General features: G+C 41.5%; 1 protein-coding gene across 2 annotated transcripts in view; it reads left to right on the forward strand.

The window, feature by feature from the left end:
• The window catches only part of AKT1 (v-akt murine thymoma viral oncogene homolog 1), a 68,473-nt gene that overhangs the window by 46,037 nt on the left and 4,963 nt on the right, over nucleotides 1-17,473 (forward strand). For both annotated transcript variants that reach the window (XM_009995846.1, XM_009995847.1), the window contains 5 exons: nucleotides 1,719-1,787; nucleotides 2,479-2,604; nucleotides 3,895-4,023; nucleotides 8,139-8,353; nucleotides 16,376-16,463. In XM_009995846.1, the coding sequence (XP_009994148.1) occupies nucleotides 1,719-1,787; nucleotides 2,479-2,604; nucleotides 3,895-4,023; nucleotides 8,139-8,353; nucleotides 16,376-16,463 (627 nt within the window). The remainder of the gene's footprint in view (nucleotides 1-1,718; nucleotides 1,788-2,478; nucleotides 2,605-3,894; nucleotides 4,024-8,138; nucleotides 8,354-16,375; nucleotides 16,464-17,473) is intronic.

The following is a 17,473-nucleotide window of genomic DNA, read 5'->3' on the forward strand; positions in this document are numbered from 1 at the left end:
TAACTTGACATCATGACAACCAAGACTTTCCTTATTTTTTAGTTGTTTCTTTTTTATATATATATATTTATATATGTTTTTATATATATTATATATATATTTACCCCTTATATATTTATATATATATTTATTTATTTATATATATATAAAACATCTCAAATCTGTGTTTTCAGAGCAGCTGTGTATTTTTTTACTGTTCCACTTTTGGGAAGCACAAATTAAAATGCTTTTTCGAGGCTTCTGATTGTTGCAGAGCAGGTCCTCGGTACCTCTTGAAGACAGTTCTTCAGGGTGTGGTTTGACTTTATGGCTCACCCATTTAATGGCTTACTATCTCTGAGAGAAGTATCTGCTTTCCTTGTCCTCTAAAAGCTTTGTTTCCTCTTTGTAGCAGAGATCAGGGTGACCCTGATCTTGTGACAAACAAGTTCAGGAAGATACAGTGGTGGGAAAACCCTTTAATTTTGCCTTCATTTTTTTTTAAGCTCCCAGAAGGGATCAGAGCACTGGTAATGCCAGCCAAAGGATAGTCGAGGGAGAATAGGGAATCCCAGGACTGTGTGTTAGCTGCAGCTTTCCTTTTGGATTGGCTTAGCTGTAAAATCAAACCATACCCTGAATTTAGACCTCCCCCAACAGCAGTCTCTCTGGGTTGAGTTCCACCTCAAGACTTTCTTTCCAGTATTTATTACAGGTTGTCTCTGAATTGTTTCCAACCGCTTAAGCCCTCTAGGAGACTCATGTAGGATCCTGGTTGTTTCCTTTGTCCAGGTACACAAGGGCTTAACTGGAATTCAGACTTTTAAGTGTGGCCTCTGGAAGTGAATATTGGCTGTAATGGGTATAATCAGTAAATGTTTATTGATGTGTCTCAAACCCGATCCTTCCTCTCTCTGCAAAAATATGACTGGTTTAAAAATGCCACGCCTAGTAACTAAGAGGATGATATAATATGCAGAATTTTCTTTTTAATGCTTTCATAAACCCAAATATCTAAATATCTAAAACAAGGGCGGTCTTTGAGAAGTCAGCTGCAAGACTGGGTTACGAGCAAGAAACTCAAGACTGTGGCAAACAAGTTGATGTTACTTTGCCACAGGAATACACGTGACAGGACTGTACAAAGGCACCTTGTGATGCTCCATCACACCCTCTGTCCAGTCTTTTTTTGTGAATTGCTCACAGATTGATACTGACAGCATTGCTCAGTCCTCTGGCAGGCTGTCAATGGTGAGCCGTTGTAGGCAGTAGAGCAGAGACCAAGGGGCTGGTGTGTGGAAATATCTTTGTGTTTCATATAAAAGGGCTTGTAGCCAGTGCAGTAAAACCTTGTGCTCTGAGGCTTGATTGTGGCCTCTTTCATTCTGAGATGAAACTGTGGGAGCTTGTGGCCTGGGAAGGAAACTTCAGAGCCACGTTCAGTGCTTTTTGTGTCAGGTCACAGAGTCAGGGCTGTTTCACAGCATTATAGGTGCTGCTGATAGCTTCTGTGAGGGACAGTTTGAATGTTTAATTAAATTGATTTAATAAAATAAGTTGGCAGTGGATCAGTCTCCAGCCACAACAGGAAAGTGTAAGTATTATAGAAGATCCAGGGACAAAATGTTCACTAGAATAGAAAATGTCATGTCTGTCTATGTGTCTGAAAATCTATTAAAACTACTTTTATAACTGTCAGTGTGATCTGTCGTCTAAGTTTTGGGTTCAATCTCTTTCAGGCTTTAAAGTATTCCTTTCAGACACATGATCGCTTGTGTTTTGTGATGGAGTATGCTAATGGAGGGGAGGTAAGGGAAATGTTATAATGTTCAATAGGATTTTCCTTTGCTGCTACTAATTCTGCTTGACATTATTTAGCTAACGTCCATGTCTGCAATTCTAATTAATGCAAATTGTCCCAGTTAAATAGAGCTGTTTGCAGGTTTAACTAATTTTAAGAATTACGATTTAATTTTCTTAACTCCATTTATAGATAACAGAGGGTGTGGGTGTAGGTTCATATTTTACATGACATGAACATATTGTAATCTGACATTTACTAATTCAAGAAGGCAAGGTTGCTTGCTAGTTGCTCTTTTAACACTTTTCAATTAATATTGTGAGCACACATTACTTTGGAAGGAGAACTAGAGACAGCAAACTACTTTTAGTGAAGAAGGAAAAATTGGAATATTGACATTTCTCTAAATCATGCATTAATCTAGTTTTAATATGTAATTGCAGCTCAATCAAAATGGGTTTTTATCATTTTCTATATGTACAAGAATGTGCAGCACACATACTGGTTATCAGTGTGCATCAGTCTTGCTGTTTCATTTATCATGCATATTAACACATTTGGAAATGTAAGGGGGCTGAGGATGGGAATGGGTTTTCTCTTTGATAATGCTGCATTCCAAGCAGGATGGCCTGTGAAGTGTGAGACATTAACTCAGAAACACGTGCAATCTAAAGGTAACAAATTACTGTTCCTTGTAGTTGTTTTTCCATCTGTCAAGAGAGCGTGTCTTTTCTGAAGACCGGGCTCGGTTTTATGGAGCTGAGATTGTTTCAGCACTGGATTATCTGCATTCAGAGAAGAATGTGGTTTATAGAGATTTAAAGGTATGTAAAAAAATAATTTCATAGGCTTTTTGGTTTTGGGGCTTTTTGTTCGTTAGTCACAAAAGCAGATGAGCCTTAACTATAAGAAAGCCTTTCCTGACTGAACTTTTAACAGTTATTGCAGCTGTTGGACCTGACTTTACAGGATGCCTAAACACTTTTATAGTCTAAGAGCTTGTGTAACACATTTATCAGGACCCTGGTAGCATTTCAGAGAATATGAAGGAGTACTGAGGTACTTGGGTTGCATTTTCACCTGCCTGCTTATGATCTAAAACAAACCTTGCTGGCTTTTTCACATGGTGGAAGATAATCCTGGGCTCTTAATCCCAGTTTTTATCAGACAGATGCAAATTCATACTGTGCGGACGTTGTGCCTCCTTGCAATGTGCCGTGCAGCACTGTCTTCATAGTACCTGCTTGCAGTTAGGAAATTTGATAAGGTTCAAGTTCCTAATTTGTTTGGTGAGCAGAGAAGGGGGGGGGAAAAAAACCCAACCAAGTAAGAAGTCTCCAGTTCAGACAAACTTGGGAAATCCTTGAGGAAAATGCAACAATAGCATTTTTTTTTTCCTGAGAAGTGTTTTCAGCAGAGGGTGAGGGCATTCTGGTAGTAGATTTAGGAGTAATCTAAAATGAAGCATGCTATATAATGTTTTCAGGCTATTTTGGGATTCTTGCTGGGATTTTGTCTCCCATATCGCTGTGATTCCTTTGAAAGTGCACTTTATTTCATACATAGTGGAAACACTGTCCTGAAGGCTGGATATCTTTCTCAAAAATGAGTGGGGCAGGCTAGGATGATTACAACATGCTGTATAAATGTATCAAGTGATTCTCATGTCAAGGGTCTCTTTGGAAAGGGTTCCTTAGCCTTGTATTTGGTTTTTTTTTTTTCCATTTGTTATCCTGTACTGATATAGCACATTTCATAAAATCACTTGAGGGTGAAAGCAGGGATGAAGTTGTGTGAGTGGGAATACTTAATAAATATGTACCAGAACTGTTGTGCTGTTGGTGATAATACTGTAGAAGCATAAATGCAGTGTCTACATTCTGCTTCCCTTCTGTATATATCATCAGTTACCCAGAGGCTATAAATCAGTTACCTTACGTTCCCTGAAGAGCTAAGGGAAGTTATCTAAAGGTATATGTACATCACGTGCTTTGGCAGCTACTGTGTTTCTGATTCCACTGAGAATGGAGTTGAAAACTGGTCTGCAGAAATTAATGTGTTTCATTGATGTGTGTTGTATGTAAGAATGTCTTTCATTTGGATTTTCTTCTCAGTTGGAAAATCTTATGCTGGATAAAGATGGACACATAAAAATAACAGACTTTGGGCTGTGTAAAGAAGGCATCAAGGATGGAGCAACAATGAAGACTTTCTGTGGCACTCCGGAGTATCTTGCACCAGAGGTATGTTTATGTTGGCTGTTGTACTAAATTTCATTCCTAAATGCCATCCGTGATAGCAGCAGTGATGCAGAATAACTCCTGTGCCTTAATGTGTTCGTACAGTAACTACTGTTACATAACAACACATACTGAGGATCTTTTATTCATCATGTTCTGGGATGTGTCTTTAGCATAATGATGTGTGATTATTTTCGGGCAGGGTAACATCTTTCTTCCACTTCAGGGAATATTTACATTTTACTGGAACAGTGCTTTCTTCTTATGTCAGATATCTAATGTAAAAAAATCTTTTAAATCACTCATAATGCTGCTTGATAGATTGGAGACTGTTGTAATGTGTTTGCTGTGTGTTGGCTTACCTGGAAGCTCAGAATAGGACTCTGGTTAAGAAGTAAAAGCACTGTCCAATTATTTTACTCTTTGAAGACAGTGTAAGGCTGCATGTTTTCAGAAACAGGACAGACCAAGCTTGTTCTGCAGTATTTAGCATGGTATTCATTAAAAGTGCTGCCTGTTTTGTGACTGTAAGAGCATGAGATGTTAGTCAATGTTAATGTGAACTTTTCAGTTTCAGAGGAAATAAATCCAAGCAGCAGTTGCATAAAATGCAAATGTGTGCCTGCAACTTACAGCCCAAAAATACTCCTTCTGAGAGTTGTACAACACAGGTGGTGTTATATCTGTGAGTTAGTTACGGGCAGATCAAAAGTGAAATTGTGTGATAGAGGATATATGTATACATGGTGTTTTGCAGGCAGACACTAGTTCTCTCTGCCCACGCTCTGAGCTGTCTGGAAGCAGACTTGCTGTATTAGTAGGGCACCAAGCCTGGGCTGACGTGGTGTGCTTCACAGAAGGGCTCGTTGCCTTACAGTGAGTGCTTTCCTACCCTGCCTCTGAGGCTTCTATCCAGCTTGGAGCACAGGCAGAAGCAAGTCTTGGGCTGCCGGCAGATTATATATTCTTGGCACAGCCAGGATGTAGACTTTCTCCAAGGTCAGAGACTTGGGCATTGCAAAATTTTCTTGAGGTGAAGTATGCAGAAGTACCAAGTATGGAAAACCAAAGTGGAGGAGGAATATATCTGCTGAGAGCTGATGTCTTTTCTGATCAGTGCTTTTGCACTCTCAGCACGCATAGCCGTGGCAATGTGCTCTTGGGTTTTTTTGGTTTTGGGTTTGGTTTTTTTTTAACTCCCAGCTGCTTTCAAGGGCCTCCAGTCTCTTTGTAATAATGAGGAACGTGGGCACCTGTCGAAGTAGCTTGCAGCAAGGAGGTGGAGCCAGTCTCATGAGAGCTGCCAGCTCTACATGGATCACCAGAAGTCTGCAGTCCATCTAAATTGAGGTCCATGCACCACAATTTGAGATTTACTGATGCAGGGAGTAATTGACAGCATGACAGAGGGTTTTTTTGATTAATAAATATGGCTTTTATTTTAGCTTTCCTCTGAAAATCAATTGCTGAACTTCAGTTTCTCATCAAGGATTTTATGAAGAGTCTCAAAATATTTATTGTTTTGTTTTGTTTTCTCCTAAGTTGGAATGTGGGGATTCCCCTTGCAGGTGTTATGTTGCTCTTTCTCTTACATTATTTGCTGTTATTTTTCTTTTTAATATTTATGATGAGTTGGCTCATCCAAAACCCTGAAGGACAAATCCTTTTGATTAGCCCAGCTCTCTCCCTTACTTGCAAATCCCATCTGTCAGTTGTAGTGTTAAGTTCTGGAGGCTTTTGTCATCTGGTCGATAGCACGCAAAAAATCTGGAACTTGTATGCGTGCGATATTCCGTGCGTTTGAGATCATACATCCTTCAGAGCAGGGGTCTCAAGCTTCTTGTCTGCATTTTTAACTTGAATCTGACCAAGAGGTGTGTTTGTACAGTTGTTGCACCGTTGGTTTTAAGTTCATACTGGAATCTCGTGCATGGATGACAGTGACTGAACCACGTCAACTTCAATGTGTCAGATGCATCGGGGGCTGTGATGTTTACAGCTGTTGCGCCTTCCCTTCCAAATTCCATTTCACAGCAGTCTTGAGCTGCTCATTAGGAAATGATCATCCTTTAAGTGAAGTGACCTTTTTATTTTACTGCTCCCCAGCTATCCTGGGTGTTGCAGTAAATCATGGATGTGTGCAATACCTTTTTAGTTAGTGTATTTTTTATGCTAATAGCATTGCTCTGCTTTGTGCAGTTGGTGAAAGAAAGGTGTAGCTAATAATTTAGATTATAATACAGAGTATTAATGTGCTTACTTACGTAATATTGGAAGTATTTGCTGCATTTCAGAAGTATCTGTAGCATTTGTTGCATGCACAAAGATGTGCCTGTGGTTTTGTTTTCCTTTGTCCTGTCCCGTCGCATCTCTCGCAGCAGTTTAAAAAATAAAATCTGAGGCCCTCTGACTGTTTTATTTGAAGTAACCCAAGTGTAGGGGAGTGTGAACAGGAAGCTTGTACTGAAGGGGGTGACTCAGAGAGCAGTAACTGCATTGTCACACAATATCTCCTGTGAGCTGAAGGGAAGGACGGGCTGGCTCCTGGAATCCTGTCCGGCCAGCAGCTGTGTCGGCCCTATCCATGTAGGGGGCAGCTGCAGACCCAGCTGTCGTCCTGTGAATCATGCGGCAGGGGATGCTGTAAATAGACCGACATGGGGTAACCTAATACCTGGCAGCCTTTGGATTTTTACTGCAGGCCCTTTCCCCCATTCAGATAATTAAGGGAAATAATGAGTGAATAAAGAGAGGCAGAGTGCAAACAGTTGTTACGTGGAGTGTCGATGCTTCTTTTTAGTGTGCAAAACCTTAATTAAGGTTTGTAAGAGGTTCAGATGTTGGCTTTGTTGAACTTGTGTCGGCTTCATTCGGCTCTTTCAGCCTTTTAATTTTCAGTGTTAAGTGTTCTGAATTGTAGCAATGTAAGGCTCACACAGACACCATGCAACAAGAAAACACGATGGTGGTATGGTTGTGGTTTGTGCCCTTAGCCAGAGTAAGCAGTTCAGTGCAGACCTGTGAAAAGAGTAAAGATTACAACTAAAATCTGAGGACAGGGTCTGGAACCTGAGACTGTTGGTGTCAGCTACAGACAACTGTGTTGGAGACACAGAGTCTAGAGAAGTCCGTGTAACATCCACTCCACAAGCCACAAAGTAACTCCTCATTCCCTTCAGAAACCCTCAGTGCAGATCAGAAATGCACTGTGACAGGGCTTCTCTGGAGCAAGCATGAGGGATGGAGGGCACTGCTGGGGTCCTGAGTCCTTGCAGTAGTCAGGGCTTTGTTAGGTAGAAGTGCCCAGGGATAGGGAAAAATTAACTTTGTTGGACTTTTTCCACTGTGAGACCTGGCAGAAGTCCATCCCACTGACAGTTCCTGGGTTTGCAGGCTTCTTAAGCAGAGACAGGAGTGTTAGAGCTAGTGAGCAAGTGCCTTTGGGGGATGGGGGCAGAGGAGAGGAAGGGAAACATTTCCAGACAATTTGGCTGCCGTTTTATGGCGTTACAGCTGGTCAAATGTAAGGAGTGGTGTTCTTGCTCTTAGTGTTGAATGTAGGCTAGTCATTAAGTATTTGTGGGTGGTCTTTCAGGATGTGCAGAGCCACCCTCTGGAGGGTGCAGGTTGGTAAGAAGATGATGGGGATGTTTGGCTTGTCACTTGTAGAGGAACATGTTGATGGTATTCTCTCTTCTTCCCATACTGGCTCCTTGGTGGTTTGGGGTTTCTCTAAAAAACTGGATCCCATCTGGAACGGTTAGTGATGAATAAGTGAGAATTTAACAGCTGGCTTTGTAATGTGAGAACAGTTCTCAGCCTCAGGCTTTCGAAGGTTGTTCTTATCATGACCATAATGTGAGGGAGGGTGAGAGGAAGAGGAGAAGGAAGCTGCCATAATGTACCCGCTGCCTCCTTTTCCACCTCCTGCTCACCTAGAACAGTGAATGTGGATGCCAGTTCTTTTTCAAATGGATCTTCTGCAGATACTCTGCTGGTAGATTTGGCTGTGACATGTGAAAAGATGACCTTGCTGGGGCTAGAATTTTGCCTTGAGGTCTGTGCTGTTGCCTGGGTTTGGGAATGTCTTCTAAAGCCTTTTCCTTACATTTCTGCAGGTGCTGGAAGATAACGACTATGGTCGTGCAGTGGACTGGTGGGGTTTAGGAGTTGTGATGTATGAAATGATGTGTGGCCGGCTCCCTTTCTACAATCAGGACCACGAAAAGCTCTTTGAACTCATCCTCATGGAGGAGATTAGATTTCCACGCACTTTGTCACCTGAAGCAAAATCTCTCTTGTCAGGTTTGCTGAAGAAAGATCCTAAGCAAAGGTAAGACTCTTGCTGAGTAGTTGTATTTTTAAGTGATCATGCTCTCAGAAATGCTAAAATAAAAACAAATCAAGAAAAAGTACTTTGCTAAAGCCTTTGCAAAGGTGTTAATAGTTGTGCTGTGCAGAAGTGTGTCTATGAAAGGGAAGTATCTTAATAGTGACTTAAAAGTGACTCTTTCTGTGTTTCCGTGGAAATGGTGCTGCAGAAAGGGCTACTGAATGCACACATGCCAATCTTCTTTTAATTTAAAGTTGAGGAAAGTGTTTCAGACAAAATGTAGTTTTGTTCCTAATCCATTCAAAGTGATCATCCATCAAGATGCACCAAGTGGACCTGCTCTTTTTTGTTTTATGAGCTTACACTGCAAATGAGGCAGCTTTGGCCATCAGAAGGCTGAACTTCAGAATAGTGTGGCTGCCATGAACACAAAGCTGTAGCCTGGGACAAAGCAAGTTAACCCTGTATTTGGTCATAAGAAATCCAATGGCTGCTATGGATTCCAAGCTGTTCTGCATGGAATGCTTTCACTTTCTGTCCCAGTTCAGGTAGCTGGCTACTTTCTGAATTTGCAGTTAAATCTGTACCAGTGGTTTAGCATCCTGCTTTGGACAGTAGGTGGTGGTGTTTGTACCATGTTTTTGGTGGAGTTTATGCCATGCTTAATTTACTTTTTCTATTTCCTCCTCTTGTTTTTTTTTTTTTTGTATTTGTTTCTTTTTTTGCTATGCTGTATTATTTAAAAAGTAACCCTTGATTTAAAAACAGAAAAAACAAAACACCAAGCCCTTAATGGATAACAAACAGAAAATAGGAAGAGATCCAAAAAGGATGTTGACCTTCACACAGAGATAAACATCAGTTAAAAAACCTGCCATCTTGTCAACCCAGACATTTTAAAAACAAATAATATTGTTACTCTGCTTCTGATCTCCTGTCGTGAACCTTCCACAGTACATGGGCCCCAAATAGGAAGCCTTTAATGTGAGGTACAAGCAGAGCATTTTGGTTTGCTCCCTGATGTTTGTTTAGTCTGTGTGGTCTCTGTGCACACAGTAGGAAAATGGGTTTTGCCAGTACATGGGTCCTTGTAGCAAGGATTTTTGTCATCACTGTAGTCTATTTCTATCGCTGTTTTTGATGGAAAATCCTGTTGAGAGGTCTTGTAATGCAAATCCAGTTTGTACTACCAGAGGATTCAGCTCAGTGGTGCCACAGGGTACTGGGAATGGTTGCAGTCCGGAACATCACCAGCCTTGTACTAGGTGACAACAGCTGCACACCCCTCCCAGACCCAGCACCATCAAGGGAACCTCCAGGAGAAGGTTGTGTAATTGATGACACCCCCAGGCATTGTGCTCTTTGAGAGCATTTGGTTGCAGCCCCTGCCAACAGGATTCCTGTCCAGGAAAACGCTGGGTTAAATACAGTTGTGACCCTTCTGTAGCTTATTCAGGTGGGGCCTTTCAATCACTGGAAACACAATCAGCATCTGCTGTAATTTGTTCTTAAAGAAGCATCCCTGATGATCCAAAATGCAATTTGTTTACAAACAAAGAACGCCCACTTGTTTCTAATTACAAGGTTTTCCCAATGCCAATAATTACTCCACAATGTGCTCATTTTATACAAATAGCCACTTCTTCACATGTATCTTCTGCAGGCTTGGAACCAACAATGCTTTGATCTGTTGGACAGATGATTTTCATGCTGCTGATAGAAATAACTATGGACTAGACAAGTCTGCACACATGCCCACAGCTTACTAATTACACTGGTGTTTCTCAGGGTTTTTGGATCATGGACCATTCTTAAATACTGGTTTCTCACCAATCACTGTTCACCCAGCTTCTAAACTAAAGTTGTGATTCTGGAAATCCCCTGCACTTCATGGCATTTCAGGCAGCACAGAAAACTGAGCTGGAAGCACAGGGGTGGATGTCCTCAATCCTGGCCTTATAGTTTTATTTTATTTTAACTGCGTGATCTGTGTGCTGGGGTGGGCACCTGGGATACTTGGTAGTTGACTCATAGTGAGTTCATGATACCATATTGAAAAAAACAGGCAGATAGCTACAAAAATAAATTCAGTGAAAAGTTAGATAATGTGCAGTAGTCTGGTTGACATTAGCCTGTTGATGATGCATTGGGGAACCACTGTGTGGTTCAACAGAAATCCCCTCTTCCACAAAGTCCAATGGTGGACAGATATTGGTGTCATTGTAGTGATGTTTGGGGCAGAAAACATTGGAATTGGCAGCATTTAGTAACTGCTGGTGAACTCCAGAATGGGATGGAGGAGACATGAGAAAACCATCAGAAAAATGAAACTGGGAGATGTTGACCCTTCTTGTAAAATCCTCAGGAAAACCCAGCAACAATAAAGGCTGATAAAATTAAGCTTGGTGATGAGGATATTTTACGATAAATATCAAGGATCTATGGAATTCTGACTCATGTCAGTGATTTAAATCTTAAAAATTGGCTGAAGTGCTTAGCTGGGTATATAGAAGCAGCAGTCTGAGCACTCTGCATTCAGGACTGCCAGTTTGGTCTCAAACTCATAGGCATGTGGAGAAAAATCAGTAAATTACATTCTGCTTTTAATAATGGCTGTTTTCTAAATTTGGTCATATAAAATCCATTTTGTCAGAGAAAAGGAATTTTTAAGTTTCTTTTGGGATTGATATAAGTTTATTAATCTTGTAATGTGAGCTCTAATTTTCCTAAGAAGGAAAAAATCTATTCTGTAAATAGTTCCTTTTATTGTGATGTGAAGTCCTCCTTTGCAGCTTTGTGACACATATCAAATGGAAGGAGGTAATCAGAGGATTTTTTTCACACATAAAATGGCAAAAATTTTAACTTCCATTATTCCTTTTCTGGCTGTAGAGATTTCAACTCAATGAAGTGGGCGTGGATCAGAGTGCACCATGTAAACAGACTGAGTTTAGATGGGTGGGGTGGGTTTGTAATCAGCAGTATCTCACAAGCTCCGAGTTGTGGCAGATTTTAAACTTCAGAGAACTTCAGGATGGTTTCATCTGACTTTGGGTCATGTCTTTTCACTATATACCGTAGTGCTTCCTGTCATATAGGTCAGGTTTGTTCAACCTATTTCAGATGGGCATTGTCACAAGCTGCTTTATCTACCTCTGTCTTCTGTGGTGCTGCTGGACCTTGCCATTCAGAATGAGAAGAAGAATTTGCAGCATTTCACAAATGCCTGGTAAAAGATTTAATTACTTGACAGAGTGGTAGTTGTGGCTTTGGAGTGCTGAAGCTTGTTGCTGGGAACTGATGATCAGTCCTTGCAGCCACACAGAGATGTGACACTTTGTTCTTTCTTCTGATGATGGTTTTTTCCACATCCAGAGTGCAACTTGGGCTGCAGATGCTCAGAAAGATCAGGGTCAGTCAAGATTTTACCTGCATGAAAACCAAACTCCTTGTTCTTTCTCCTTGTGAAAGGAGGCAGTTTGTATTTCAGGGGTATTTCTGTGTCCTCTCTTTGTGGTGCTTTGCTATGGGAAGAGTAGATAGCTTGAGCAAAGTTGCTTTCAAATACAGCTAGGTCTGCAGCCCACACAGCTGCTGCTGGAGCTGGAAGAGGTAGAGTTGACCACCATGGGGACTGCAGTGCCCTGGAGGTGGTCTCAGCTAGCTGGTGGCAGGCAGGAAAAGGTAACCTTGAATTGATTACTTGACCAGGTAACCTCTGGTCGTCTTAGGCAAGAGACTTCATACGTTGTGGGCATCCAGAGTTTTAAAACCACACATGACAGGTGTCTTGTGTTAGCTCCAATATGTGTGTCTTGAGTACAAAAGTTATCTCCAGATAACTCTAGTGCCCTGGTTATCACTTGAATTGCAGAGTGCTCATGCATGTTTCACCAGGTGCTTTGAGGTAGACTGAGTTTTAGTTGTTTTGTATGATAGCTTCAGACTAAATTGATTCAGTCTAAAGGTATTCAGAAAGAGTTTGAACCAGCTCGGACAGTTCACCCATAAGAGATTTAAATTCAAACTGACTAAATGATAAAACACAAATTTAGGAATTATTTTTTTCCCCAGCTTTCTAGAAATCTGTACTTCAGAGACTTCTCAAGCCTCAGCATCCTCAAACATGACTTCTCCATGGTTACTAATGTGGGGCTGGAGCTTTTCCAGCGTTACTGGATCCACTACGTTAGTGTCACATGCATGTGGTTGAAGAAGTGGGGAAGTGAAGCTCAGCAAGGAGATGGGAGTTCCATTAGACTTTCCAGAAGTCTTAATCTCTGAGCAGGAAAGCCCCCAAAGACTTTTGTGTACAGGGCTTTGGGAAGCCTATGGCCTTTTCCTTCCAAATCTGGAGTCATCAAATCGGGCTGTTCCCAAAGCCAGCCAGAGCTTCTCCGTGCTGCTAGTGCTAGTCAACAGGAAAGCAATGTAGGTGCGGTTCCTAAATTCTTCCCTGTGGACATTGGAGGCTTCTGAAGGTAAAGGCCATAGTAAAATAAGTAGCTGGTCTCAATCCTGACTGTATCAGAGAAGGAGAAAAATGCATCTGTGTCCTCTGAGCTGGTGAACACCAGTAGCTTTTGCTGAGCTCATTTTCTTGAGCCTGGTGGGTGTAATTGCAGTGTTGTAGAACCAGGTTTGGGGGCCGAGGGGAGTCAGAGAAATCACATGAAGACAGAACAGCAACAGAATTTGTGTCTAAGACTGTGGTAGTCCTGTCAGAGGAGGATGGAGGGTGTAGATCTGTAAACAGCAGAAATCTGTCACCTAGCAATACGCTGGTATCTTCAGATGAGTATTCACTCACAGCCCGAATCTGTTTTGTGGCTCCTAATATGGTGAAGCACGAGCTCCTGAATGGGATTATTTGGCAGGGCAGAGCAAAGGCAGTTGCTGCCCACTTTCCTGCTTCCTGCCTTGGAGCCTGGCTGTGCTCACTGGAGAAACTTTGTAAACATGAAACAAGAAGTTTGTGCGTTTCTTCTTAAATAGCTGGGAATGGACCTCAGTGCTGAGCACTGTTCACATTTACATGGAGAAGCAGACAATCAGTATTTTTCCTGTGATCCACTAATTGCAATCTTTTGGCCTGTTATAATGAGACTTCCACTGTTGTCTGTGTGTCTACACACTACATTTATAATTTTTATATATAAATAGATATATAAGTATGTACATTTGTAAAAATATTTGCACGATTCCTCTGTGGTATGATAGCTAATTGCCTTTCATTTGTGGAGCACAGACATTTGACATTAAATGATTAAAAGAACTTGCAAGCAATACACAGTTTCATAAAAATTAAGAATGTGGAAATTGTTTCAGTGTAATATTGATGTTGCACTTCATTAATACATTCTGTCCCTGGGATTTAGCTGAAATGGGGAAGCAAAAGCTCTCAGATACAGGTGGAAGTTAAAAGATCAACCAACAGTCAAGAATTGTTTGGCAGGTATTTTTAAGGAGACCAATTTAGACAAAAGTTCAGGTGTAGAGGATTTTTTTATTTGCTTTTTAGCCTCTACACTTTCTGTTGTATTTTACTGGATACGGCAAATATCAGTAGCTTTCTTAAGTCCTTCTTATACTATTTTTAATTCTGTCTGAAGACTTAAATGCAGAGAATTTAATTTTATTGTCCAACAATCTTTCCAAGACTTTTATTCCAGCTGTATTTTTCTGCAGTTTTTGCATATCCTTACAAAAGACAAACCTGCTGCTCTTTAACTTCTCAGTGGTCCTTAATTGATTTTTGTGTTAGGAGCTGATTTAATTTTGTTCTTTTTGAGAGGGTCCTTTCATAATAATTCTAAAAAACAATGGTGTATTTTGGAGTAAGTCCGTATCCAAAATGTGAGGTTTCTTTCATTTTCCCAATCGCTTTAAATGTATTTGTTTAATAGTATAGATTTTTAAAAGGTAGGTAAAACATCTGGGGTTTCTCTTAGCATTTCCTGGAGTATGTGTTTGCCCTTCATGGAACAAAGGCTTGTATTAGATAATGTGCTCTTCAAAGCAGTTGTGCATGGCTGCAGCCAGCCAGCCTTCCTGCATGGTCCTGCAAGACATGATTCAGGTTCTTCTTAGCTCATAGTCACTCCTGAACTTCTGTGCAGCAGTACAGTCTGTTGACACCTGCAGATAAAAAGGATCAACCCCACCCTCTTCTTCACTGGCCATCCTCTTCTGTACTGGGGGAGCAACAAGGAGCCTGGTAGAGCCTTGGCAAAGTCTCTAGACCTGTGGGGAACCTGTCGAGAGATGATTACTCACAGAATTTGTCTCTCTTCCCAGGCTGCCCTGGAGTTTGTCTCCATTCCAGGCTGCTCTGCAGCTGTGTAACGTGCTGCCAGGCAGATGGAAGAGCCATCATGTGGCCTTGTTTGGCCTGTGGGGCTCTAGGGTGAACTTAAGCTTGGTCTTAGAGCTTACCTGGGGAAGGAGAGTGTCACCCAGCACTTTGCTGCTGGAAGACTGGGGACCCATTTCCTGTTCCACTGCACATTTCCTGAAGGAATGTGAAGGAGCAAACCACTGAGGTTGCTGTGCCACTAAATGGAAGAGGGCTGGGAAGGAAGTTTGGACTCTGAACTGCCAGGCACCTCTGCTGCTTGGTCTCTCTCATACAGCTGTGACTTCTGCCAGCCTGTACTCTCTGAAGACAGTGCTTAGGCATGTCTGAGAGGGTTGTGTGCATCAGGACTCATTTCCAGTTGGCAGTATGGACAGAATGTCACCATATTTGACTCCTCCTCACTAAGCAATTGTTTAGTGCTGTCTGAATACCCTTGTGTCTTCAAACTGTGTCCCGGAGCATGCAGTACAGTCTAATCGGTCAAAATACCCCTTTACTGGGCTGTAGCACAGCCTTTGTACTGTCTCTACTATTCTGGACCAAAACCCTTCCCTCCACCCCCAAGGAGTCATGTATTAAGGCCACGGGGTTACTGCACATGGCCCAGAGGAGATTCAGGGCCAACTGCTGTGCAGCAGGGATGGGGCCTGGCCAGGCAGCTTGGCTTCAGGTTCAAAGGGCAGTCCTTGGCCCACCTTTCTCTAGTGGTGTAGCTCTAGCCTTGGTCACGTAGAGCCCTTGTTCTAAGCTCTTAAAATAGGTATAGTATCTCAGTTTGCCAGTGGCACCAAGAATCAGGGAACAGGCAGATACTCGAGGTCAGGCTGGATGAACATGGGGACACCTCTTGGACTTAAAATCCTGAGTGTTGTCTTAACCTTGTTACCTGAAAGTAAGTCTCCTGCTGATTACTCAGTCTGTTTTGTTTTCTCAGTACATGCCTTTGCTTGCAGATGTGGTTCAGACTTCTAGAGAACATTTTAACCTCCACAGCAAAATGTAAGCATCTGTTAGCTCAAAACTGCAACTAAACTGATTACATCTATAAGCTGTGTGGACAGTTTTATTTTGGAATAAAAGTGCTTTATCTTGATATACCTTAAGTCAATAAAATACCCTTTGTGTTTTTGTGAAGCCAAGGAGGAGGAAAGATTTGCATACAACACGATATTATCACTGCAGTTGTCAACTGTTGTCTTTAATGGAAATGTAAATCAGGTTGCATAAATCAGTTTGTCTTAAAAATCTTGCCTCTCTTACACTTCAAAATCCAATTCAGTTTTACTGCTGGCATCACTCTGCTCTAGAAATTGAAAGGGGTAGTCACTTGTTAATTTAGAAAGAGAAGGCTTTTTGGCTCAGATCTTTCATTTGCAGGATCTGCTGGGGTCCCTAAGACAGCATCTTTCCTGAAGGGCAGGTCTTTTGAATTGTGATGATGAGAGACCTTTATTCTAATTGTATTTGATAGTATGTTTTGAGTGGAACTGTGTTGAAGCCTCAATAAGCTGCCCTGCTGCCCTTGCACAAAAAGCAAATATGAAGCAAATGCCAGAGCTGCTCCCAAATGTATTATATAAACTCAGAATCTTTTCACTACTGTTTAACAAAAATTACATGAGAAAAATAACTGTACATTTAATTGCTTCATTTGCTCCCAACAGGTTAGGTGGCGGTCCTGATGATGCCAAGGAGATTATGCAGCACAAATTCTTTGCTGGCATTGTTTGGCAAGATGTATACGAGAAAAAGGTACTTAAACAACTGTTCTCCCCAGGTGAACTGTAGCTGTGGGTATCCTGAATGTTTCCAATTTTGTGCCCTCTGTAAGATACACAGAAACCCTCCATGGAAGAGGTTTGCAGTTGTTTTTAACAAGGTGAAAGTGTAGGTAGGTTTTAGACCTCTGTCCTTTCAAAGCATCCCTTGAGAGAGAGCTGGATGCAGTCATGAGTGCAGGAGAGAGTTGTGTGGCATCTATTCAGTATAATGTAAAACATACATCTGAATTACTGTTCTGAACAGGAGGCTATCCCCATTTTCACCCAACTGACAAGCTGAATACTTGGGCCTTGCTATTTTTTTGCAGTTTAAGGTAAAAAGTTGGTCAGTGGTGTTCAAATGTGAAGTTACTTGATGGTTGTTCTCTGAGTGGAGGAGAAATCACAGAAACTGGAGGCAATTTATTTATCCATAAGACTGAGAAAGCCTTCAGAAAGTGTCCCATAGTAGTACTGACTCGGATTGTTGTGGAAAATACCAGGAAACTCCAAATGTTACCTAGTTGGAGAAAACTGTGTATAGATTGAGACTGTGTCTGACCTTGGCATATCCAAGGAAGCTGGATTCTGGTGTCGCTCCTGTCCCGTTAACATGTGCACCTTCACTTGGATGTAAAACATTGCCTACTGTAGAAACAGCCATGCTGTGCAAATGAAGAGATTCCAAAAACCTGCCAGTAATTGCTGCCTACGTTCTGGGTGGTCCAAAGAGAATCCTGCAGCATTTACCTGAAATGCAGTCTCATGGATAAAAGCTGCATTTTGTTAGCTGCCTGGAGGTGTTTATGTGCTAAGCTTGGTTACCCACTATCTGCAGATAATGGTGACTCTGTTCATGAATATAGGCTTGGGGTAATCGAGAACACTGACTTGGTAATTAAGCTTTCTGGAAACATAGCTTTGCTTTGAATTATAAGGAGTTTTGAATAACTGGGGTTGTCCCAAGTATTTAAAATATTCATTAGAGTCTCCTGAAAGAGT

This window comes from Chaetura pelagica, unplaced genomic scaffold (genome assembly GCF_000747805.2).
Source record: "Chaetura pelagica isolate M959 unplaced genomic scaffold, ChaPel_1.0 scaffold664, whole genome shotgun sequence".
Lineage (NCBI taxonomy): Eukaryota > Metazoa > Chordata > Aves > Apodiformes > Apodidae > Chaetura > Chaetura pelagica.